This window comes from Gossypium hirsutum, chromosome A11 (genome assembly GCF_007990345.1).
Source record: "Gossypium hirsutum isolate 1008001.06 chromosome A11, Gossypium_hirsutum_v2.1, whole genome shotgun sequence".
NCBI lineage: Eukaryota > Viridiplantae > Streptophyta > Magnoliopsida > Malvales > Malvaceae > Gossypium > Gossypium hirsutum.
Window position 1 is genome coordinate 211266 of NC_053434.1, and position 24817 is coordinate 236082.

Consider the following 24817-nt stretch of genomic DNA (forward strand, 5'->3'; position numbering starts at 1 on the left):
AGAATGCTATTTTGAATGAAAGATAAATAAAATAATTTGAATATTTCATTTTAAAAAAAATTATTCGAGACCTGGTCTGTTTATATTTTTACTTGAAACTTTTTACATTTTACTTGTTGGGGCATACCTTTAAATTTGAGCAAGTAACTCATCCTATAATCAGGTCTAATTACACATGCATAAATTTTAAAGACAATCAAATTTAACAATCATTTGGATCAAGACTAAATCTCAAAATTCCAAATATACAACTAAAAATACCAAATTAATATAAAAACTAAATTTGCGAATTACCCATAAGGAGTAATACCAGAATTTAAACTTTCACATCTCAAGAGAAAAAGCACATTTCACCCACAAAAGATAGTTTGACAACCTTTATATCATTCACATATTTCTATCATCCAAACATCAAATCCAAAACTTAAAAATATAAACAAAGATTTAAAAGTTCACCATTTAACCAGAAATCACTAAAAAGTAGTCACAATAATATAGACAGTTTTTAAAAGTATGAATTCGTTTTTGATGTTCTAAATCAAGACATCACTTAGTTACTAGGCAAAGCATCCATGGACAGAACTTAGTGTTACTTCAAATCCTCACTAACCACACTTAATATAATCAACCATATACAAAATGCATAACTACTGATTATGAGATTCCTTGTTCATACCCTCCCCTTCTCCGAACACCACTTTCAGCGAGCTTCGTACTGAATAACTGCAATAATGACAAGGTTTTATGACATTAATTGTCAAAATAATGAAAGACTCTCTTCGAGATGAGAAAAGGACTACAAGGAAATTCATTTCGCAGGTTAAACAAAGCTATAGGCCTGCTTTTGGCTAGAATAAAATTGTAGATTTGAAACGTCACACTTGAGGGCCTATTGCTAAACATTAGGCAACAAAGAACACATCCCAAACATTAACAAGAAACTTAATATGCATCATAAGTTTAATGTTTGGTTGGTCTCAGGGATACTGTAAGTTCATAACAGCATTGAACAGAACTTGTAATGGATAATCAATGTAGACTGATGAGGGTTGATATTGTCCCGGTTGAATATCCGAAAATGGTGTGTTCTCACAAAGTATAAAAAGCAAAAGGAAAAAGAGAATAAAGACCATAATTTAACTGTCTTCGGCATGCAATCTTGATGTCTATCAATTTGTTTAATTTCAGGAGGAGAGATGTTGGATTAATAGAAGAGGTGTGATCCTAAAATTTGAAGTTTTTATTTGAATCTAGTTCACAAGAAAGTTGCATTCAGTTCAACACTGTCAAGTATCGGAATAATGATCTCATATCACATTTTGTTTTATGTTTAGTACTGACTATTCCTGATCCTAAATTCATTCTTGATAGTGACACAAATAAGCATTACAAATAGTAAAAAGGACAAAAGTAGTGAGAAAAGAACATTACTTCTTCGGGTTCGCTTATTGTAAAGAATGCGATAACCACACTCCCGGCATTGTATCACATCTCCATGCTTCAATGTGTTCTCTTGCCCACAGTCTTTATAAAAAGAATAAAGAATCAAAAGACTGTGCCAAAACTCAGGGTTTATTTAAGAGCGAAGAGGCTAACCTCCACAGATATAGGTAACCGGTTCAGGTTGTGGATCCATTGATGCTCACTCAAACAAGTTTTTCCTGACGAACCTGCTCAAAACTTTTTAATATAGTTGGAGGAACATACACTGATATCCATGTCCTAATTTACAGCTATTAGATGAATGTTTCAGAGCAAACAAAGAGGAAGGTTCAGCGTAAACGAACAGAGCCCAACAATTTTGAACCCGATTTGAAGTCCAAAGCCCCGTTGTGCTCAATTTTAAAGCCCAACTAGGGTTTGAATCCGACATCAAGGTTGAGTGCAGAAACGTCACCTAGTGTGAACACGCACAGGGAGCCAACATTGGATCTCAAAACAGAAATGGGAATCAGTTACAACAGCTAAGCAACAAACAAAAATAACATATTGAAAATCCAAATTAATCAAAATAACAGATTATGAATCTGTATAAAATGAGACATGCACAAATGAAAAAAAGAAGGGAGTTAATCAATGACGAGATAAATTCACTCAGAATACAAAAAGAAGGGAGAATATCATAGTGTTTTTTAGTATCTTCGTCTCCAGCTAGTTGCATGCATAAGAATATCATATGTTTTAATGAGACCAAGAAGCTGCTCTAGCTCTTCTCTGTAGGCAGGGTCAAGAGCATACCCGTTTGGGGAGCTGGCAGTGTGTGTCGATGATGCTGGTGGCCGGTGGAGGAGAGGAGAGAGAGGGGTGTTTCAACTGAGGGGAATATAGAACTGGTAGTTAGAAACCCTATTTGTTGAGCATTGTCTAATTATGGAATGAATCTAACCAATTTAATGTTATGGTTTCTTGTACAACTTAACAACTCAATACATTTGTGTTTTTTTTTTTTAAGTACCACTCTCCTTTCTATCGTTTTTAATATATAATTCTTGATGCAGTTCAATATACGTTGTAAGATGAAAACCTGATATGAATCAGAAATATTGAATGAAATCTACTCTCTATCCACATCTAATAGTCTCTCACTAACATCCTCAACTTACATATATAAATATATTGAATGATTAATTGTATTAAAAGTAGAATTTAAATATCAAATTATTTGTAATTTTGATATTAAATAAGTATTGAATCTAATAAATATTTTATAAATGAATATCTTGACAAACTTTTAGCCGACTGGCTACTAGTTTTCAATTCAACGATCAAATCATGCGTATATAGGTAGCTGCATCATGAAGCAAGCAAAGCCAACAATAACAGAGTGAAAGTGGGAACCCCATTTCAATCAAATATAAACTCAGGCCGCCAAAATTTTGTTACCATCTATGTCAGAAAGCTAATGCTACAACATAACCTAAAAAGAATTTATCACATTTCATTTACAACAATATTATGTTAGATTAGATCAGAATTATTCCTCATCCACAAAATCATATCAAGTGATGAAGTAAACTCTAACGCCACACTGTTACAAAAACCACATCCTTCATAATTGGCAGTGGGAGAAACTCCTTGGATATCACTTCAAATCCCATTCAGGTATTACAACTCACTCACCTCCTTTCCATGTCAATAAGAGAGCTGAAAATGAGACAAGTAATTGCCGTGAGTCTCATCCTAACATTCAAGCTGATATGGGTTCGTAAGGGTATGATAACCACGGGTGCTTCAGAGCCTCAGTGGCAGTAGGGCGCTTCTTTGGGTTTACTTCAAGCAAATGAGCAACAAAATCAACGAAACCCTGGTCCTCCATTGGCATCCGGTGCCTCAAGGATGTCTTCTTGGGTATCAGGTATTCTAATCTGTTGGTCTCCTGAAGTAAAAATGCAAGACTTTAACCTCAATTTCATAAACAAGAAAACTGAATTCAAGTAATACAAGGAGATAGGGTAGGGAGCTCATAACCACTCAAAAATAATGTTTAAAGTACTTCTACTGTAAATAAATAATGAGAAAAAGTTGACCTGATTACGTTCATAAAGCATGTGATTCTTAGTAAAATATTTGTATGTATCCCGTCCTTTGGCAAGCATGCCTTGTTCAATGGGACCAATGATTCCAATTACCCTTGCAAGAAATGTCGCAGGTGAATCATTTTGGAAGAGGACCTACACCATCATTAAAACCAAAATGTACCATAAATTAATAAGACATAAGTTGCAAAAAATAGGTGATTAGAAACGGTACTGACACATCCTGCACTTGAGGCTACAGAAAAATAAAATGGACGAAAGAGGGGGAAACATCTCTATTTCCAAGCATATATCCAAAAATATATTTAAAGAAAGTGGTAGAGTGAAAGAATATGCATTTCGGTAACATTAATAATGAAGTTTTTGTCAGTAGAACGGGCCAACTTATAGCAATAGATTTAATGCATAGAAATCTAAATCTTATACCATAACATACAAAAAATTTTCATTTGGTCAAGTTTGAGCCAAATTATGTCAGGAAACCTGTATGCAGACAAGTTAACAACTCAATCAACTAGTCTTCCTGATGTTTTGAACAAGAGACAAACTAATTGGAGAAGTGCCAAATTTTTAGTCCATTCAGCATCTATAGGTGAGGACATCACTGAATGGAATTAAGAAAAGGTCTTCAAATATACAAGATCCTTTTTTTTTAGCAGCCAGTAAGTTTAAAATCAAATTAATGTACAGTCACAGTGCAATATATGCCTTTGTGGGCAAGACAAGAAGTCTAAAGTGTCAAAGATAGAAAGAAGATACAAAACTTTATTTTAGTAATATTCCTAATTAGAATAATTTATTAAGCAACTATTTTATTTTAGTTTCCTTAGTTAAAAACATTTCAAAAAGTTATGAGTTAAGAAAATCTTCAATATAATGTAGACATAGGAAGCAAACAATAATTAATGTCAAAAGGACACCAATACTTACATTGCCAGTACAGAGTTCAGCGAAGATGCAGCCAAGTGACCAAACATCTATCTTCTTGTCATATGGAAGTCTTAGGATAACTTCTGGTGCACGATAGGACCTGGATTGAACATAGGAGCACAACTGATCTGTCTCAAAACAACTGCTCCCGAGATCAATGACCTTCATCTCACACCTACTATAGCTTTTCACTAATATGTTTTCTGGCTTCAGATCACAATGTATTAGGCCCAGGCCATGCAAAAACTGGAGAGCCTCCAAACATTGAATAGTAATCGACTGCACAGAGGAATTGAGGAGAAGATTATATAATAGTGAGACATACATTAAATAAACTTCTATAGAAAACAGCTTTCCAGAAACCTGCAATCTTGGCATTGTGAAGTAAACCTCTCCACCAGATTCCCTATTAAATTTATGAAACTCATATAAGTTTGCCTTGAGAAGTTCACAGACTATTAGCAAATGCTCCTGGAAAATAAAGAAGACTTTGTTAATCATGTGCAGGATACAATATCCATTAGCCAATAGATAAACTACTACACCAGCAGAGAAAATCATTTATGCTAAACATGCCATCCTGAACTTTTACAGATAAAACCATTTGCCTTTGGATGCCAGACATATTCAGAACAAAGTTCCCAATAAATGTACACATTCAATACAAACATGCAAAAGAAAAAAAAATGAAAATGCCCAATACAGAATAAGTGAAATTGCAAAAACAGAAAAAAAAATACCCAGTATCTTTTAATTAAGTGAACATGAAGACATTAACAAACAAAAAAGAAAGACGGCTAAATGACCTGTACTAACTTACTCGGTAGTAGAAGTAATCATACAATCGAAGAATGTGATGCTTATCTGCTGGATCATGTTTATTAACATACTTGAGAAGCTTAATCTCATCAAGGCTTTGATCAAAAAAATCCTTTTTGTTCTTTATGATTTTCACACAGACATCCATGCCTGCATGCAGGTCATGTGCTTGTATAGCTTTACTAAAAGCAGCTGAACCAAGATACTCAGCAACATGATAGCGCCCAGCTATAACAGAATTCAAAACATGGAAATTCTTGTCCTCCTCAAATCCAGTCCTGAGAAGCAAAAGGGGACTTATGTAAGGAAATCTGTTAACAAGAGGATAGCAATGTGAACTACTCACTATACAGTGTGCTAGGGAAATATATAAGCTTAAAATAAAAACATAAGCTTGGCTAAATACTTGGCAAAGTAGTGAACAATGCTGATCATCTAATTAGTTAAATGAAGCTCCTTCAGCTTGACACCATTACCCTGAATAAAACATATTAATCCTCAAAAACTTTTGTCAGTTAGACAATTAAAAGGGAAGCTAGCAACCAGCTTCACCTCCCCAACCTCAACCAGTGATCATGGAGATTACCCCCAGAGAAATTCAAGGGTGCTCTATCTCACAAGGAAAAGGAGAAAGAGAAGATAAAACACACCATTATGCATCAGTGCAATTTTGAAAAGTGTTAGCACCAATGAATGAACAGAAGATATATTAGAATTAGGATTTGTCACCAAGACAAGACATGCCTGTTTTTCCTATGCACAATCTTGAGGTTGAAGGTTTCAAATTCCTCCTCTTGTTTTTTAATTTGTCTTACTTGATCTTGTACAACATCAACCTCTTCATCCTCAAGTGATGCCCCAGGATCCTCTTCCCTAACACCACTAATTTTCTCATCCTCTTCTTTCTTGGTCGGCTCTCGTCCACCATAACCATAATCAGGGAGGGTTGAAGGACTAGAATTTGCTGATCTTACAGCATAGGCTTTATTTTCATCCCCGGAACTTTTTCCAGTAGAAGAATCACTGCTTTTCCGTCTCCATGTAGCAAGCATATCATCAGACCCCAACAAAGCACTCAAACAGTCATCATGTTCATCACCAACAGCATAGCAGTTACTTGACCATAGAGACTTACTAGAGCCTGCCTGCACCAACTGCCCATCCCTTAGTGACGGAGGAAAAGAAAACCCCCGATCTGCAAGATTCTTCTTCATCTTTGGGCTTGGAACTTTATCATTCCCAGTAACATATTTACTAGAATCAATTTTTCCAGTTATCCTATTATCCCTAACCAATTTATCAATGTAGTTCCCATCTGTCTCATGATGACTTTGTCTGTACCCTCCAAGAGCAACATCACGATCATGACAATATTCTAAATCCCCTGCACTACTACCTCCAACTAAACTTTCATGTACTTCATTTCCAAATTCAGCAACATCACTGTTGATTCCCACACCAATAGACCTAACTGAACAATGCTGATTATTATCAATAGAAATGTCATCAAGCCGAGACCTGCCACACTCATTGAGAACGTTTCTATCTCCTAGCATGATAAGTTCATTTCTGTGTGTTACAAACCCCTGCCAAACAGGTTCAGGACGCATCAAATTGAGCTCCTCTTCATCCATCAGTTGCCCATATTGAGCAATTAAATTATTCTCATGATTTCTGCCATATATTTCAGTTACAGACAGTTCTACGGAATCATCTGGAGCTGCAACAGGTTCAACATTCTTTGCCTGGCAATATTGTTCAACTGAGAAGCAAGAATCCTCCTCTAAAAATGATTGATCACCCTCACCCTTGGTTTGACCTCTTTCTTGCAGATCTGGAACACTCCCATGCCCAGTTCCCTTTTCGTTGTCACTAGGATAATCAATTTCATGAGCCAGAAACCAGGCTTCATCCTCAATAGGTTGTCTCATGTATCCAATATCATCATCATCATCATATTCATCAGAGTCCCAATATTCATTAGGGAAATCAACAGATTCACTTAATCCATCACCAACAGTAGCAAAACCAGAAACCAGATCAGATGCATCTTCAGCAATGCCCTGACTTATAGAAAGCCAATTACTTCCAGCATGCATTTTACCTGGATCATCATAAACTAGATACCAGCTCTACTCAGCAGAGTTATAAGAGGGGGAAAAACACTTCTCTACAAATAAACAAACAAAAGGATCATTGATGGTTATAACTTAATAGATTCATGTCTAGATAACGACAACATAGCATCCTACCCTAGGGAACCAGAGAAAGCTATAAGTTGGATCCTTTTATGAACATATTAGATATATATTGCTAAAGCTTAAGCATGCAACATCTAGAATTCGGACAACAGATAATCAATTAAATCATTGCCAGTACAAAGCTGGTAGAAATAAATGCATTTACCATGATTAGTGTTAAAAAAACATATAAGACAAGCTTATTTTTTTGTTTCTTCTATTGCAGTCACAGATGCTTAAAGATAACTGATATCCCATTAATATGACAAGTGGGAAGATGGATGATATCTATTTTGACACCCAAAGACAATATGTGAATATAAGCAGGATCTGGTTAGCTCAAATAATAGACTGACCAATAGGGTATTGAGTAGCCTGGTGGATTTGGAAAAAACTGAGGGTAGGCTTTAAGGTTACATTAACACAAGTTTCAAGCAAATACAATTACCATCAAATTTTAAAACATGGGGTCACTAGATGAGTAAGATCACTAAACCTCAAGAAACAATCGGTAGCTCTTAATTTAAGCATTGTTAAAGGTATCAAACAATATTAAAATGCTTAATTAGGAGTGTAATCTAGTCAAGCTCAACTCCTGCCCAAGCCTCACTAGACGAATACACAAGCTCAAATCATGCCATTGTCAAGCCATTTATATTTTTCTTATACTTCTCTTGTTATGTCTGACTTCAATCAACTACACCAGGGAAGCAGAAATACTTTTTCCATTCGAGTTTTGCATTAAAGGGTTCATCCAACCTTCCTTCTTTTTTTCATTATTATTACAGTTTGTGGCATTAAGTGGTTTTTAGGGACCCCAAAAGTACTTGCGAACGGAAAATTCACAAACCTACTGTGAGACTTTTTAAAACAAAGAAAAACAAAGTATCAATTCCTCTAGAGGATAAGACTTCAAACAAAAAATTCATAGAGCTCACCAATGAGACTTTGCCACCCATGGCTAGATGGAATTTTTCAAGTGAACAACAATTTTTACCAAAACAAATTAGTCATGTGGGTTTAGAAATATAAAATGTTGCATCCCACAAGAATGTATAATAAATGGAAAATGAAGTATGGAAAAAGGAAAGGTAGAAAATAATGAAAGTTTGGGTAATTAGTCAACAATTTGCCACCATTAATTTAAAATAAATTAATAAATCAAATCTGTAAGCACATATCATCAATAACAGTATCATTATGTGAACTAACCTGAAGAGATTAGTTCTTGCCCAACAGGGACATCTACATAGGAGCCTATAAGGAATGTATTGTCCGCACTAGTGACCTTCGCACCTGAGCCATTAAGCTCCCAATTAACATTCAATGCCTTCTCCTCCGACTTGAGTTTAACTGGTGGCAGCCTATGTAACTCTCCCTTTGGATTATTAGATGCAAGAACAATCGCCAATCCATTCGTACCTGTTTGCTCTTGAAAATTCCCAACAAATAGAAACCTTCCAACCTCATCCACCTGATCTTTAACTGCTGTTCTAGTATCAAGCACATCTGCTTTTATGTTTCCTTGTCTCGTATCTGAAGCACTAGCAGCATCATAACTGATTGATACATCCACCTTAGGGAATGGAATCTTCACAGAACAATCCTTCCATATCTCTGAAGATGAACTAGTGGGTTTGTCAGTTCTAGACCATCTGCTATTATCAGGAAAGTTTTCCTTCAAGTACGCGCTGCAAGTCTTAGATTCCTGAACAAGGTCCTTAGTATCACTAGTTTCAAACTGGTCATACTTGGAACTGGCATTAGCTTTGCTAGTATTTCCAAGCCATGAAGATTTCATTTCACCAGGAAAGGCAATCCCTTCCCCATGTTTAACATTGCCTTTATCAGTGTCAGGAGCTTTGGCCGTACGATATCTTGACTGATCTGGTTTCTCTAACTCTGAAAAGCTAGTGCTACTAACAAAACCGTCATTTTTGTTCATACGAGGACCATTGCTAGTTCTGCAGTTCCAGGACTGCAAATCGAGTAAGGTATCCTCCAAACTTTTAGAGAAGGTGAAACTCTTACCGCTTGTAGCATTTGCTTCATCAGGTTTATTACATTCCCCAGTAGAAGTAGCATTTCTCCATTTCCTTTCAGACCCATTTCTGCTAGCCCCACATTCTATCTCTTTCACTATAAGTTCCTTGGAAACCTCTCCACTGTTTTGAGAACCTGATCCACTACTTCCGGTCACTATTTTTTTCCCAGTTTCTTCTTCTAGTACCTTTCCCGAGTCCTTTTCTTCAAGGGTAAGTTTCTGAAGGAAACCATTCAAATCAGGATGGTTATTAAGTTCACTCCGCAAAGCTGCCTCTGCTCTTGTAAAGTGATTTCTCGTCAGAAAGTCCAAAATCACATCAATTGAGCTTGGTTCTGTCATTATGAAGTACCATAAACCTAGCAAAGGTACTAGAAGCAAGCATCTACCAACCTAAAAATATCCAAGCAAACGAGACAAACGTTCAATTTTTGCTTTTATATATAGTACTGATCTACAAAAATAAATGCAATTCTATGAAAACAAAACCGCAAATGTGGAAAACTTTAAAATTAAGGATAATAGTAATTGAATTCTTAACTGCCATTGCCTACTAGTGCTAGGTTCTATCTATTTTTTTTTCTTTTTTTTTTTTGCTCGAAAGTGCTAACTTCAATCACGAAGAAAGAATGAATATGAATCCCACATTTCGTTTTCCTTTTTGTTCTTAGCGCTGAAGAGTGAAAGTTTTTCCTTTCCTCTAAAGAAAAGCCTCATATTCCATGATATTGGTACATTTTTCATAAATGGAAGAGACAAAAATCATACAAAAATTCCCAACAGCTTGGACGAGATCGAGGTTAACAAAATCCAGAGCTCTAACCAAAACCCTAAAAGAATTTCCGGACAACCTTTTTATAAGAAAATGAAAAGAAAGCAGAGATGAATGGATGCAGCCAAAAAGCAGAAGCAGAGGAGATTCGAAATAACAAATAAAAGAACTTACAGATCAAGGGGACCAAGAATAGCATGCACGCCAATCTCTTCTGTTGTTTGCTTTGGATTCCATTCCATAGCCCTACTCCACGTTAAAAGATGGCAAGAAAGTAACAAAATTTACAGCGGGAAATTTTTTCGTCTCTGCCTGCCCTTCTGTTTTATTTTATTTTCAGTTTTGTTTTCCTTTTCCCTCTTCAGGATGGATTTTACTCATTATTAGAGTTAAGTCCCCCGCTTCTATACTTATCACGGGTCAGACTACCCGCCCGGCTCGAAAGCGACAGATTTTGCACAAAAATGTAAGTTTAAAAATCAGTTTGAGCAAAAATAAAATTTGTTTTCCAAATATGTTGTTTATTGTTGTTTTATTATATAATTCTTATTTTATTATTAATTTTTATTATTTATAATAGGCATTTACTTATTAGGTTGAAACTATATTAGTTTTTAATGTATTTTTAGTTTGTTAAGAAATATTTATTTTAATAATTTTAGTGTATTTGATGTATTATATTTTTTAAATTTATTTTTATATAAAAAAATTTAATACGGGTGGGGCGAGTTAGGCAAGTTTAATATTTTTATCTGGGTCGAATTTTGGTAAAATTTTAGGATCATTTTTTGGGTCAAGCCTAAAATTTTGTATTGGTCCAGCTTGACCCATGACCAGGTCTACTCGCTTCTCTAACATTTTTTACCCCTTTTTTCTTATAATTTATAATTTATTAATAAATAATTTATTTAAATATTATATTTTAAAATTTTAATTAAATTATGGCGGGTAAAATTGTGTAACAAATATATTTATAAAAATTTGATATTAAAATCAAATAAGTCTCTTGTTTGGGTCTTGCACCTTCAACGGAAGGTATTGTCCCACTCAAGGAAGTTGTTTGTCTTCCTTAGGAAACATCTCGATTGATGTATATACGACCTGCAAGTTCACATGAGAAGTCTCAATATTGTTAAAAATTAACTATGAAAAGTGTGCTTACAAGAGGGATTGAATCATCAACTAAGGCATTATGTGCCTTATCACAGTGCTCCCTAACGGAGATAAAAACCACGAGTAGGACAATACTTTTCATTGAAGATCCAAGACCCAACTCCCCTCAACAATTGAAATGATAAAGTTAATTTGTTGAACATTACAATGATTTGAATTTGAATCTTATCAAATGCATTTTTCTAGATTTTACTATTTTATAAAAGGAAGAATTTTCAATAATTACTCAACTCTCCAACCCTGTCAGCTCTTTAAATATGATAACTATAGAGGAAGATGATATTATATTTTATTAATGATGAAAAGTAACAATATTATTGCATGTAATTATTTTGTTAAATTTAAGTTTATTATAACACTTTTTTTTAGTTATATAGCTATCAAGTGAGTATTTATTTTATGTAAAAATGTTACACTAATAAATTAAAAAAAAAACCTAAGAGTATTAAAATTAGACTGAATGTTAAAATTTAAAAATTAAAGAGACTAATTTTAAATTTATAGGGAGTCTAGCAGAGAAAATAGGAGTGGGGCTTGAAGTGTATTGGCGGTTGGGCGAACACAAAGTTGAAGCTCCCCAATGGACGGACGAAGATCTGGCCCAACATCCATCCCAACACCATTTTCCAACATAAGGATTTCTTGCCGATAGTGGCTAACGTGTTTTAGCAAAAAGCAATCATAAACTCGAAATTCGGTATCTCCTCTGACTTTATTCATTAGAAGAGAGTTCTAATTAGTTGGTATTCTCCTTGTTTGTTTGGTCATTTTCAGCATTTGATATCCGAGTGCAATCACATAACACATACTACTTAAAATATTTAGGTTTATATCTATATTGACTACTTCAAGACACATGCTTCAAACTATTTGCAATATTTGCCAACCAGAAGAAAGCAGGCAATATTTGTGAGTGGGAGCAGCAACATCATGGAAGAGAAGCACATTGTCCAAGAAAATAAAGGCCAATAAACTGATCGAAAAAGCTGTAGCTAGCATTAGCCTTGCCGTTTGGTAGAAAAAGAAATGGTGAAAGATAACAGACAACAGGATAACAGACAACAGGACGCAGGTAGGTTTTCCTTTCAACCATCCAACTGACCACACAAGTCATGAACCAATAGTCTCTGCATAAATGAGAAAGTGTTTGCTGTCCTTTTCTTCTTCTTCTTCTTCTTCAGTACAACAACCCACTGCATGCATTATGGCCCTGCCTGAAATGAAAGTGAATGAATGGAGTTTAATTATTTGTGCTGTGACTGACAAGTGTGGCACTGAAAAACATGGCCTTCATTTGCATTTATTTCACAAAAAAGGACCATCAGTCTCAAGATTCCCTCTCTCTCTCTCGTGCTTTGTTTTGTATTGTATTGTTATTCATATATTAATGAAAGGCCACCATTTTCTGACTTGGTTAGTTAGGGCTACAAACATCTCTTCAAATATTCCAACCACAAAATCCAACGAAACTGAGTAGGAAAACCTAGAACAAATATATCCAACAAAACCCATTCCTACCTTCCATTTACCCAATTCAATGAACAAATTACATCACACCAAATGCACGATAAACACTCCACTAATCAATGGTGGTTTATGTTTATGTTTTAGTAACCTTTGCTCCAATATCGTTTTCAACTTCACCTTCTGTTATACCTGATGAAATGTAATTCACTACTGGAGACTTGTCCCCGAGAACTGTTCTGGCTTGGAACTGCTGCTTACAAGCTTGGCAAGTAATTTCAAGCATGGTGGATTTGATTTGCTTTATTGCATGCTCCTTTATATCGTGAGCCTTTTCTAATTCAGCTTGTGCTTGTAACCTAATTCTCTTTGCCTTGCCAAACTCTTGCTCAGCTATTTCCATCTGCCTTTTCGCTTCCCGTCTTGCCTCTTCTGCGTAAGCTTTCTCCGCCATTGCCACCCTTATCTGTTCACCAGCTTGGGTTGAATATTTTTTAGCCTCAGTGGGACTGGGACTTGATGTGGTTAGGAGTTGAAGTTCCAAATTGTGGAATTGTGCTTTGTGTGGGGAGCTAGGGGTATCCATTGTCTTTGCAAACATCAAACTACTTGGCCAAGGAGATGTGCTGAAATTGGTATCACTGGACGGACTGTGGCTCGAAGCTGTTCGTGACAAGCAAGCCGGTTGAAGTGCTTGTGGTTCTTGCCCGACACGCCCCATATGGCAAGCATCTTGATGTTCAATGAAACTCTCAACTCTATCAAACACAAGCAGGAAATGTCTAAACTGCAAGTTATGATTCTATGTAGCATAAACTGGCAAATAAAGAAAGAGAGATCAAACCAAAATCCATGCAAGTGTATTTAATATATTGTATTTATAAAGAAACAACACTGAAATCTATAAATTAATGTTTCCATTGATTGCGATAGAAATGGTGGAAAGAGCATTTATCGATTAAGGAAAAAAAAAAACAAAAACGAAGGAACAAGCAATATGTGTTAAGATCAACTAAAGGCTAGCTAATTAACTGTTTGATAGGATTTGAAACCAGCAACAGCAGCACGACCAGGACAAACTGAAACTCATCTTCGGGAAATGTGTTCAACTGCTGCCTATAAACAGCTGTTGAACACTGGCTTAAGGTTCCATCAGTCAAAACAAAGTACTAATTTTTTTTCTTTTGAAGTAAAAAAATGTATATTAAAGTGTTCAGCAAAGGGAGATTTCACTATATATGCAATCATAGTTTGGAACATGTAAAATCTTTTAGCTTGAAAATATAAAAAAAAAAAGCATAAAATCGAATAGGACAAGGAAGGAACCTTGAAAAAACTCTGCCGCAATCACAGGAATGGCCTCTGGTGCCACAGGTTTTAAGATGGGCTTTATAATCAGATTGAACAGCATAACCCTTAGAACATTTCTGGCACACCCATTGCTTGTGGTTGCTGTGTTTTCTCCTAAAATGCTTCTTTATCCCAACCAAATCACCTAGAGCATGGCAGGGATCATGGTGCAAGCAGGTAGGCTCCGGGCAAACAAACACCCGCTTCCTCACCACCGGAGTTTCTCTCTTCAGTAGCTTCCATGGAACCTTATGTCGCCGCCTATGCATCTGTAGGTTTTGGTCTCTCTGAAACCCTTGGTTACAGATCTCACAAACGTAACGATCCGACTCCAGCAGTGTTTTGGGGGATAGAGAAACCACTTCTGCATCTGGATCTACATCAACCCCCAAGTACATATTCAAATTACAAACCAAAAATTAAACAATTAGTATTGCCTATGGTAGCTGCATATACATATACGATATGATATTGACCCCATACCTGGCGTTCCAGCCGGTCTTCTTTTCCTCTTATTGTTAGTACTACCATTCTCTAAATATAATGGCTGTGAAGAGCAAGAGCTATCGGGCAACATAGATAAAATAGCTCCTGCACTGCACTGCACAACCTCTCTTTGGGCACGATTAATTATTTTAGTTAATATAGAGCCAAAGAGGGCAAAGCAAAATATTTTTCCTTGGCTAAATGCTTCCTTTCTGGTCTTGCCTATTTCTTCTCACTCTGTAAAGCTGATCAAAAGTTTGTATTTAAAAAGAAATTGAAAAAAGGGAACAAAGAAAAGCTAGTACAGCATGACAGCATGAGATAGAGGAAGGTAGATCAAGTAAAAAAGGAAAGCCATTTTTTTTGTGTGTGTGTGTTTCTTTTCTTTGGGTCTGATGATCAGCTTTCTTGTTTCAGCTTTTTTTCTTTCCTCTCTTAAATTCCAACCCTCTTCTTCATCAGGTATAGTGTGTAGCTCCATAAAACCTTGTTTATAAGCCCAGTGAAAATGGTTGAAACCTTATGATCCCGCAAAGAAACAAATATCTCATTATTCATCTCCCACGTAAGCAGATCACCTGACTTCCTTTTTTTTTTTTTTCTAACACTAATCCTTTTCTCCTTATGCAAAACTTTTATTACTACTAATAGATAGCTGAATCAATTTTTTTTTTCCTTTTTGAAGTATAAAAGAAATCTATACCCTAATATGAAAATTGTTCCTCATGGCATGTGAAATTTTGAATTCATTGATAAATGGACAAGTAAGCAATGTAATTTTATTGTTATCAAGGCTAATTCAGTCCCTTACCATGTAAGGAATGGGAAAAAGAATAAAACAAAGAAAAGAAAAGACATGTGGAATAAACAGATATTTTGAGAAATATTTTTAATGTATTCAAGATATTAAAATTATATATATTAAACAATCTCATTTTTAATTATATTTGTTTTTTTAAATAAGAGGATAATTTATTTTAACGCACTCAAATTTACTTTCTAGTATATTAGCAACAATGGCTATTAAGCTAAAATTCAATTGGCTATTAAAATTATATTTTTTTTACATTTTAAAATTTTGTTTATGTATATGTTTATGTAATCAGGTTTTTTTTTAATGTTCTTAACGTGTTATAAAATTACATGTTTTACATGCATTTTACGTATACTAAATTTTCTTATACCCACCATGTAGGTGAACAAAAATATTTTATATTAAAAATATTTTTATAAAACTATTTTGGCAAATGATTATTAATGGAGTGGTATTTATTTGAATTTGTTAACCTTGTGTTTAAATTTTAAATAATATTTTTCAGTTTTTTTATTTGAAATATTATATAAATGATTATTAATGGAGCGGTAAAAAAAATTTAATTTACTTTTGTACTATATTTTATTGAAGAAATTGTAATGAATATGCATCCCTTGAAATAACTAAATTGTCCTTATTCGTAATTAAATTAAATCGGAACTAAGCTTCTTTTTCTCTCTCTAAAATTAAAGGATTTGAAGCTGTTAAGACGTCCTCGAGGGTATAGCAGTCATTGGAGTGTTAAGCTTGTATTTGGGTAATTGAAAAGTAAGTTTGATGCTTCAATTTTTAGGACCAATTGTAATTAGAGTGTCACACATGAAAGTTATTTTAAATTTTATAGGAGGAATATGGAATTTTAATTTGAAAATTAAGGTTAAATTTTAAGATTTTTGAACAGATTTGGTGTATGATGACTATTCTAATTTGATAACAACACTTAGAACTATTACAAAATAACGAGTTATATAATTGATGTTAAGAATGAATATCTTGTTATAAAATATAAAAATAGAGAGAAAAAAAAGTGAAAGCATATTTTATTAATAAATATAAGTTACAATATGCTTCTCTAAAATTTATATTTATAAATATAGTATGTTGGATTTGTATACAAAATTAGGTACGTTCTAAACATTATGAATGATATATAGGAATAGCCTTGGTATATTTTAAGGTTGTTTCTCCCACAACACATCATATTTCTTACCCATTTGTATATATATTTTTTTATATAATGCTTATAATTATCCATAATTTTTTCTCAACTTTTAAATAAGAAAATAAATACACTTCAACGCACTTAAATTTACGTCTTACTAAAATTGACAATAATGTTAATGTCAACCAAATCAAACCAAATATTACTTTTAATTGCTTTTCTAATTTCCCTTACAAAAATGACCCATTATATATATATATCACTCTTTCATCCCATTTACAAATCAATTAATATATCTTTAATTTCAAGTTTGTTAGTCAGGACACAATTGGATTTACCCATCATCACAAGATTGTCAATATTCATTTCCATGCAAGAAATTTCTTCCAACTAAGCGCAATTTGTAAAAAGGATAATCATAAAACAAAGCAAATTTGGATGCTTTTGGTATTCTCCATGTCCCTAAAATTAAGATGAATTGTCTGAATTTAAATAATTTTCATATGTGGTGCATTGAATATAATAAATAATAGATGACATGACTTTCAGCTCTTAATGGAGATAAAGCCAAATTAAGGCCATAAGGACAAACATAAAATTCCAGCCAAAAGTTTGTCACTTCCCAGCAAATTGCACTTAATAAGATTCTTGTTTGGATTATCTGTTTCTTCTTCTTGTGCTTGGAATTTGTTTTCCCAAAATGTAATGAAATGGTAATAAAGACTTAAAGACGAGAAAAAAGAAAAAAAAAATAATGTCATGGCAATGGCAATAGCAATAGCAATAGCAATGGGTAACTTTACTTAAAAGTACAATTATAGATGATCAGACAAGGAGCGTAGATATGTTCTTTTTTTCTTCTGTTGGCTCAGTTTATCATTTTTGGTTGTAATGTATACTCTTTTGTGGGAAGCCCCCAACTTTTTAGTCTTCACGTGCCTGCCTACCCTCATTCATCTTCTTCATACATGCTACTGGATGCATATATTCATTCCATATCTCTATCCTATTTATTAATGTATTTTTTTCGTAAACTAATTGAGTGATTATTTTGTAATTTTTTATAATTAGGTGATTATTAGTATAAATTATCTTATTTTTTTATAAATATATATTTAATATTTGAACATTATATAAAAAATAATTAAATTCTTTTTTATTTGATTAAAATTTGATACAGTGAATAAAATATAAAATAAAAAATAAGAGGATCTCATGGGATATCTTCAAAGTGGGTCTGCATGAAATTGTATTGCTAACGTTGAGCCATAGGGATGCACGTTCCTTCAATCGTTTTTCTATGAATATGATTTTCATATTTCATAAACCGTTTTCTCTTTACCAAATATTCATTTTAATTCCAATAAAAAGATATTACAAGTAAATGAGGGCAAATCGCAAATGTCTTGTATACAAAAGCTAATAAAGGTAAAAGATTTTGGTTCTAAATTATACATAACTTTGAAAAGTAAGAAAAAAAGAAAAAACTTCAACACGTTATCACGGCCCTCTCTATTAATCGACACTTTGAACCATAAAAGAAAACCTTAGACGCATGCAAATGATAACAACGAATATATTTGTGAGGGATTGAATGTAGGGGGAGAGAAAAAAGAAGTTATAAGTGGTAACATGTCATAAAAGGACAACAAGAAAGAAAAAGAAAAAGCATGCTCTGCAAGGAAGGATCTAAAATGTCATAGTTATTATTATTATTATTATTATTATTATTAATTATCCTAAAATTTAAGAGAAATTAAAAGTTAAAGAATCATAAGAAAATTGGGCAAAATGAAGTGATGGCATAAGAAACAAAGCATGTGAAAGTGGGGAGACTTATCTTTTAAATCCAAAAAGAGAAGTTTCGGTGGACAGGTCCAAAAGTCAAAGAATCAAAATCCAAAACAATTGTGCTTTATAAAAGAGGCCCCAATGCGCAATCAATAACATTGTAGCCTTCATTTCACGTAAGCCAACAAATACAAGATGTTATTACAAACCTATCTTATAACCAAACTGGCCCTCCCTGTCTCTCATTTTTATTTTACCAAACCAATTGAATTTTAAATTAAGATGGGTGGCTATGCCAAATTTTCGGATTTCAGACAATATACATATATGTTGGATTATGATATCGATAATGTCTTTGGATTTGGAATCCATATAAGCAATAGGATAATGTTTTTATTGTGGACGCTTGCATTTGGTTTGTAATAGATTCTTCGCTATTATACTTGTCTGTCTCCGCTTTGGTGTACATTAATACACCAAAATGTATATATCTACATAACACCACTTGTAGTCGATAGATGGAAATTTTTATATTATATCTCTAATCTTTTTATTAAAATTTTATCTAGTTTGTTAATACATTACGTGTAATTATATGGTTATTCCATCAATAATGTTTACTTTTAATTATAGAAATAGATGATCTTTTAATAAAAAAATTAATTTCCTCTCTTTTTTTTTTTTAAAGTATACATTATAGCGATCTCAGTAATTAATCTTTCACATTTTGTAGGCATAATAATATATAAAAATTAATTTACTTATTCTTTAAATAAAAATAAAAAATATATAAAATATAATTTAACTCATCATACAATATTTTCTGTACAAAGTTACGTTAACAATTAAAAATGGGCTTTAGATAGTGAGAATCTTAAGCCATCCCTTTTAAGGGAAATTATTTTTTTTTTGAATGATCAAACGCCCATCTTGCCTTGCCTTGTTCTAATTATCATAGCAAATTATTTTCGTCTTTTTTTTTCTTTTTCTTTTGAAGGAAACATATATTGAGATGTGTTTTTCAACAAATCCAAATCCAATAAAATGTTATGTTAGACATACATAATAAAATCAATTTCTTTCATTTAACAGTCTTAAATTTTGAGCATCAACGAAAATAGATTTGTTTCACTAAAAATAATTTTCGGAAAATTATTTTTGAAAAATGATTTATTTTTCTAAAAAAGTTAATATTTTTTTTTGTATTTGAATAAATCTGTATAAAATATTTTCTATTGTTTGGTAAATTTTTCGAAAATATTTTATAAAAGTTATTTTCAATGAAACAAATATAAATTTAAGATTTATGATAAGTAGTGAATTGATTACAAAATGTTGTTAAGGTGAACTTATAGTAAATAAAGAATATTCATGATGTTAATGATTAATTTGTAAATTTTGTGAAATTTATAATTGAAACAAGAGAAGTGATATGTTCGAAAATTTGTTATTATAATGAATTATTTTATTAAAGTGCTTATGTAGTGAAAAAAATTATATAGCAATAGGGACTAAATTGAAAAATGTATAGAAGTTTAAGTGTGAAGCAATTTAATATGTGAATAAGAAACTTATGATAAAAATTTAATGAATGTATTATGAGATGATAAAATATGTATAAAGTATTGTAAAAGTAAAATTGTGGAAAAATATGAAATTTTTATGATGACAAGGACTAAATTGTTAAACTTGAGAAAATATGTGGATGAAGTAATAGAAGTGAAATACATAGAAATTCGATAAGTGAAATAAGATATTGAGATAAATTATGTGATTAAAGTATAACAAGAAAGAATATTGATTTAATGTGATTAATTAGTGAATAATGAATTTTTATGACAAAAAAAAAACTAAATTAAAAAGTTATGAAAGTTTATAAGAAGATATTTGATAAGTGAAGAATGTAGTAGAGAATGTAACATTCCAGTGCTTTGACCCACTATTCAAATTGAGTAAGAGAGTTATCAGGTTGAAAAATGCCTTAGGGAAAAAAATTGGTAAGACATTTTATAGGAATAATGAGTAAATTTACATTGACTATCCTATTTTACATGAAACAAGCATTGGAAAAGGCTGAAAATATAAGAAGAAAACATAATATATTTTTAGATTTTATATTTACCTCTTGAATTAAAAGAAATTGTAAAATATTTTTGTTAGACTACAATAATATATTTTTTAAAAAAAGAAAAAGAAAAGGAGATGTTTAAGTGAGATATTGTTTTGCAGCTTTTTAAGAGTAGTTTAAAAATGAAAGTTTAAATAAAATTGATACCAAAGAATACTCCCATTTCTATATAACAATGATGCAAATGAGCTGTAGCCAAAATTTTCCTTAAAACTTCATCTTCTAAAAAAGGGAAAGTTGTAGCTGCAGAGCGGACATGAATCCTCAAGTTTTAACATAAAATCCTGGCATTAGGGATCATGGTATCATTTTACAACGAAAAACCAAACTCTGCTGATGCCTATCATCCTTTACCGCCAAGAGAATTTATTCCTTTCCACGGTACTTGAACCTCTCTTCCCAACCTACCTTCTTCTTCTGTTATACTCTACAATTTAACCACTCGATTATGTCGTCCGTTACAACTTCTCGTTCCAGTTCAAACAGGAGATCATGTAACAGCCCTTGGAATAATCTGATCGTTTTGTCGGTTGAGGCAGCTTCTTTATACAGTTTTTCAGAAGCTTGAGGATCTGTTACGGTATCATCGGTACCATGAAGAACGAAGAAAGGAACCGTGAATTCCCTCAGGTTTTGCTGCAAGTAGGATGTAATTCTAAGAAGCTCACAACCAGTTCTTACACGGAGGGGTCCCGTGTACACCAATGGATCGGAATATTTCTCCACCAGTGCCTGCGGGTCCCTAGAAACTGGCCTGCCCTTTTTATTCGCGACCGTGATTTGGTATCTTGGCACTAGAAATGAGATGACCGGTGCAACTGCCTGCCACAGGCATAAGATATGAAGAATGTGAATGCTAGTGCTTGATGATCACTCTTATACCATGTTCTTCATAATTTCAAAGGAAATTCTTACCATAACAATTGGATGAGTCGGCTGGATGGCTACCGCTGGTGAAGTCATTATAATGCCTGCTACTTGTGCTTCAACCTTGGGATCAAGCACGGCCTAAAATGAATGCAAAAACAAGTGAAAACTGAAAATTTAGCTCAAACACGATCAATATCAATATATAAATGATTCTATTTGTAAGAACCTTACTTTAAGGACAATCGCGCCACCCGTTGAATGACCAAAGCAAAAGCATGGAAGGCCGGGATTCTCGGCTAAAACCTTATCAAGGAATATTTTCTGTAACAAGTTGGGAAGATGGATTAATTTCAACCGATACTTTCAAATGCATTTCTGTAGCTGAACCTTAAAACATACCAAATCAACAACAGCATCATCAAGAGAATGAACATATGCATGTAGCCCATCAGTTCCACCATGTCCTACAGAATTCAAGGAGCAAATAAACTTAAAAATGATAACAGCAGTAAAGGTGATCATGCACTATAAACTGGGAACATCTCATAATATTAGGGACTGAAGTGGGCTGAAAAAAACTTTTAAGGACCAAAGTGGGAAAAGCGGTATACTTGAGGGGCTAAAGTGTGCATTAAGCAGACGTGCTTTCTGGTCAAGTAGAATGTGATTTTAGTAGTCTGTTCATGAAAACTTACCAACCCAATCCATTCCATAGACCTTGAATCCATTTGCATTAAGCCTCTTTGCAAAGGAAGTGTATCTGCCACTGTCGTTGAAAAAGTAAACGTTGACTATAACCCATATAAAAGGCTACGGGGTGGGTTGAATATAATCAACAAAATGGCCTTAGATACAAATAACAAACCTGTGTTCATTGAGGCCATGCAACAGAACAACTAGTCCCCTGGAAAGACATACAAATAAAATCACTATTCAACGATGGAAAGAAACAGTGAATAACAGAGGATATTCTTATTTCAGGTTGATAAAAATTTGATGCTTGTTACATTCTAGTAAAATTTATTCTCATTTTAATTTGGTTATTTCCGTTTACATTGGCGTTATTTGTAGAATATCAGGCGTTTAACAAGAACATCATTTGGTTGGATCAGTTTTTCCAGTAGGAAGATGTGCCAAATGATGAGTTCCTCGGTATGGGTCAAGGCACTGCCATTACCATAACATTTGAGAGACTATGGCCGAAGAGCATTGGAATTATTCTCCCAACAATTCACAGCATGCAGCCAGGTATGGGACCAAAAACAGAAGATTGCCTTTTACTTGGGTTGGGTACTACAAACCTTGGGGCCGGATACGGCCATTTCATTTTATCAATACCACTATACATAGTTCGAATATGCCATCTAAATATTCAGTTTCATTGGAAACTCAGCCATGCCACTTTTTTCATAAATTTACCTCTTTAATTCAAATTCGTGATTTAATTAAAAAAATCACGCAAGTTGTTTGGACATATAAGCTGATATCCGACATATTTAGGAATCTAATGCCAGCTCTTGCAAAATCTTTGCTTATCTAGATTGCAATAATTTAACATTTTCTAGGGGGGCAGGGAATAGAAGGAAACATAGGAATTAACGTAGTTTAATAAGGAAAGAAAACCCATTTTCCTGAGCTAAGAAATTGAATTATCTGCTAACAATCTCTAGGAGCCCACAAGTCTACGTTGATTAAGGTCAAAAAATATCAACATCCGCATATTCAACATGTCCTTAAAGACAAAAACAAATTCACAGATGATTTAACTAAGATTGTTCGTGATAGAAGACCGGTGTGCGCATTTTACAGAACCCGGTTTAGGCTAGTTTAATTTTTTTGTTTTTGGTTTTGTCCTTATTGTTTAAAAAAAAAAGTACTGCTAATTATGATTAATAAGTCACATTTATTTACTAATGAAAATAAAATGATGATGACAATAGAAAAATCTTGAACAAATTGAATCCAAGACTGACCTGACTTGGACGGAAATCGGAGTCCAAGACTGAGTGAATAACGTGTCACCTCTAGCAGTAGAAAACAGACAAAACTCCCTCACCGTGTCATCATCATCATCATCCTGGAACACCCTCCGAATCGCTTGGGACCTCCTCACCGCGGCGGCCGCCTCATGGTCTACAGCCATGGTGGCGTTTCTCCAAGGCAACAACGCCCAGGGCACCCTAACGACGGTGGAAGCCGACCCTTTTCTCCCGCTCTCCTGCTTCTCATCCTTTCCCGCGTTATCCCCAGAATTAGCTTTCCCCCGGAATGGAAGTAGGAGCAACAAGACGACGGCGTTTAGTAGCAGCAAGAGGCTCCTCAAAGCACGTAAAGAGAAGAGGGCGTTGATGCGGCCACTAGCGCCAGACGTCAAGGGCTCCACCGCCATCCTTTGAGGCCGTGGATGAGAGCAGCAGCGGGTTGATTCGAGTTTTAGGGAATGGAACGGTTTGTTTGTTTCTTATGGAACTGCCAATGGTTAAGAAATGGAAAATTTTAAATTTAGGGTGTGTGAGAAATATAATCGCTGTAGTTGATGAACAGCTCATTAACCAAATCAAAATACGTAAACAGGAATGAAAGCAAGAAAATCGTTAACACACTGTGTTTAGATTTTTTACTATTATTCGTTGCCTCTCTTATATACGGCTGGCTGTCTGTGTGTTGGATTTGGAACATTATTAAGCACCCTCTTCCATCCATTTTTTTTATTACACCAACATAAAATAAAAATTCAATTTTACTTCTTTTTGTTGTTTTGACAACAAAACCCCCCCGTTTCAATTTGGGGTTATCTACTACAAATTAATTTCATAAAAAAATACATTTTCGACTTTTTCTATATTTTGAAATTATTTACTTTTTCTTAAAAAAAAAAAAAAAGACACGCTCATTTCGACATGAATTTTTTTTTAATATGAAATTAAATTGAGGGGAAAAGAATCTGAAAAAGAAAAACTTGGTTCACTTGTTGCGTGGATGGGGACTTGGTAGAAGAAACAAAAAAGAGCTTAGACCAAGGTTCGGAGAGCATGTGTCTAAAGAAAATGGAGGCACGTGGCAGTTTTGCGGCGAACAGACAGAGGAGTAAGAGCGAGGGGATAGTGACAAGTGGGCGCTAAGAGATCTTTGGTATAAGCAGGTGGTGACACGTGTTAACGGTGGCATCAAGAAATGTTATTTTGTCTTGGCGTAGTTAAAAGGGTAGAAAGAGGCTAGGACGGGAATTAATATTTGA

At 33.9% G+C, this 24817-nt stretch overlaps 4 protein-coding genes across 7 annotated transcripts; all 4 read right to left on the reverse strand.

Moving 5' to 3' along the window:
- Window positions 1-433: 433 nt before the first annotated feature.
- On the reverse strand, window positions 434-2462 carry LOC107923162 (DNA-directed RNA polymerases II, IV and V subunit 12). 2 transcript variants are annotated; one of them, XM_016853375.2, is made up of 4 exons: window positions 2239-2462; window positions 1597-1670; window positions 1432-1524; window positions 434-723 (listed from the first exon to the last, which is right to left on the reverse strand). In XM_016853375.2, the coding sequence occupies exons 2-4, from the start codon at window positions 1634-1636 to the stop codon at window positions 701-703; spliced, it is 156 nt and encodes a 51-aa protein (XP_016708864.1). In that variant the 5' UTR covers window positions 1637-1670; window positions 2239-2462; the 3' UTR covers window positions 434-700. The 2 variants fall into 2 exon arrangements, with proteins under 2 accessions (XP_016708864.1, XP_016708865.1); XM_016853376.2 differs by lacking the exon at window positions 2239-2462 and adding an exon at window positions 1787-2218.
- A 357-nt stretch (window positions 2463-2819) lies between these two features.
- On the reverse strand, window positions 2820-10706 carry LOC107924545 (uncharacterized). Of its 2 annotated transcripts, none has more exons than XM_041080406.1 (8): window positions 10516-10706; window positions 8738-9962; window positions 6030-7404; window positions 5287-5563; window positions 4830-4937; window positions 4467-4745; window positions 3528-3671; window positions 2820-3376 (listed from the first exon to the last, which is right to left on the reverse strand). In XM_041080406.1, exons 2-8 carry the CDS (start codon window positions 9909-9911, stop codon window positions 3188-3190), a joined length of 3546 nt encoding a protein of 1181 aa, XP_040936340.1. In that variant the 5' UTR covers window positions 9912-9962; window positions 10516-10706; the 3' UTR covers window positions 2820-3187. The 2 variants fall into 2 exon arrangements, with proteins under 2 accessions (XP_040936340.1, XP_040936339.1); XM_041080405.1 differs by having other exon boundaries at window positions 10111-10520.
- A 2305-nt stretch (window positions 10707-13011) lies between these two features.
- On the reverse strand, window positions 13012-15407 carry LOC107923073 (zinc finger protein SHOOT GRAVITROPISM 5). Of its 2 annotated transcripts, none has more exons than XM_016853283.2 (3): window positions 14812-15407; window positions 14305-14704; window positions 13012-13760 (listed from the first exon to the last, which is right to left on the reverse strand). In XM_016853283.2, the coding sequence occupies exons 1-3, from the start codon at window positions 14903-14905 to the stop codon at window positions 13115-13117; spliced, it is 1140 nt and encodes a 379-aa protein (XP_016708772.1). In that variant the 5' UTR covers window positions 14906-15407; the 3' UTR covers window positions 13012-13114. The 2 variants fall into 2 exon arrangements, with proteins under 2 accessions (XP_016708772.1, XP_016708774.1); XM_016853285.2 differs by having other exon boundaries at window positions 13012-13736; window positions 14812-15397.
- Window positions 15408-20849: 5442 nt separating this feature from the next.
- Window positions 20850-24229, reverse strand: LOC107923149 (monoacylglycerol lipase). Its single transcript, XM_016853363.2, has 7 exons — window positions 23553-24229; window positions 22445-22483; window positions 22275-22345; window positions 21979-22043; window positions 21811-21900; window positions 21625-21717; window positions 20850-21531 (listed from the first exon to the last, which is right to left on the reverse strand). Exons 1-7 carry the CDS (start codon window positions 23966-23968, stop codon window positions 21130-21132), a joined length of 1176 nt encoding a protein of 391 aa, XP_016708852.1. The 5' UTR covers window positions 23969-24229; the 3' UTR covers window positions 20850-21129.
- Between the last annotated feature and the right edge of the window lie 588 nt (window positions 24230-24817).

Bases quoted from the DNA above. Each gene is read 5' to 3' on its own strand.
- LOC107923162 (XM_016853375.2), bottom strand. From the start codon at position 1,636: ATGGATCCACAACCTGAACCGGTTACCTATATCTGTGGAG. The intron at 1,525-1,596 runs GTTAGCCTCTTC...CTTTTTATAAAG, and splicing joins GGTTACCTATATCTGTGGAG to ACTGTGGGCAAGAGAACACA. The intron at 724-1,431 runs GTAATGTTCTTT...TCATTATTGCAG, and splicing joins CAATAAGCGAACCCGAAGAA to TTATTCAGTACGAAGCTCGC.
- LOC107924545 (XM_041080405.1), bottom strand. The intron at 7,405-8,737 runs GTTAGTTCACAT...GCTGGTATCTAG, and splicing joins GCAAGAACTAATCTCTTCAG to TTTATGATGATCCAGGTAAA. The intron at 3,377-3,527 runs GTCAACTTTTTC...TTTTTACTTCAG, and splicing joins TGCTTTATGAACGTAATCAG to GAGACCAACAGATTAGAATA.
- LOC107923073 (XM_016853283.2), bottom strand. From the start codon at position 14,905: ATGTTGCCCGATAGCTCTTGCTCTTCACAGCCATTATATTTAGAGAAT. The intron at 14,705-14,811 runs GTATGGGGTCAA...GGGTTGATGTAG, and splicing joins AAGACCGGCTGGAACGCCAG to ATCCAGATGCAGAAGTGGTT. The intron at 13,761-14,304 runs GTTCCTTCCTTG...CTTGCAGTTTAG, and splicing joins TGCGGCAGAGTTTTTTCAAG to ACATTTCCTGCTTGTGTTTG.
- LOC107923149 (XM_016853363.2), bottom strand. From the start codon at position 23,968: ATGGCGGTGGAGCCCTTGACGTCTGGCGCTAGTGGCCGCATCAACGCC. The intron at 22,484-23,552 runs GTCAGTCTTGGA...ATGTCTTTCCAG, and splicing joins CCGATTTCCGTCCAAGTCAG to GGGACTAGTTGTTCTGTTGC. The intron at 21,718-21,810 runs GTAAGGTTCTTA...CATTCATTTTAG, and splicing joins GTGGCGCGATTGTCCTTAAA to GCCGTGCTTGATCCCAAGGT.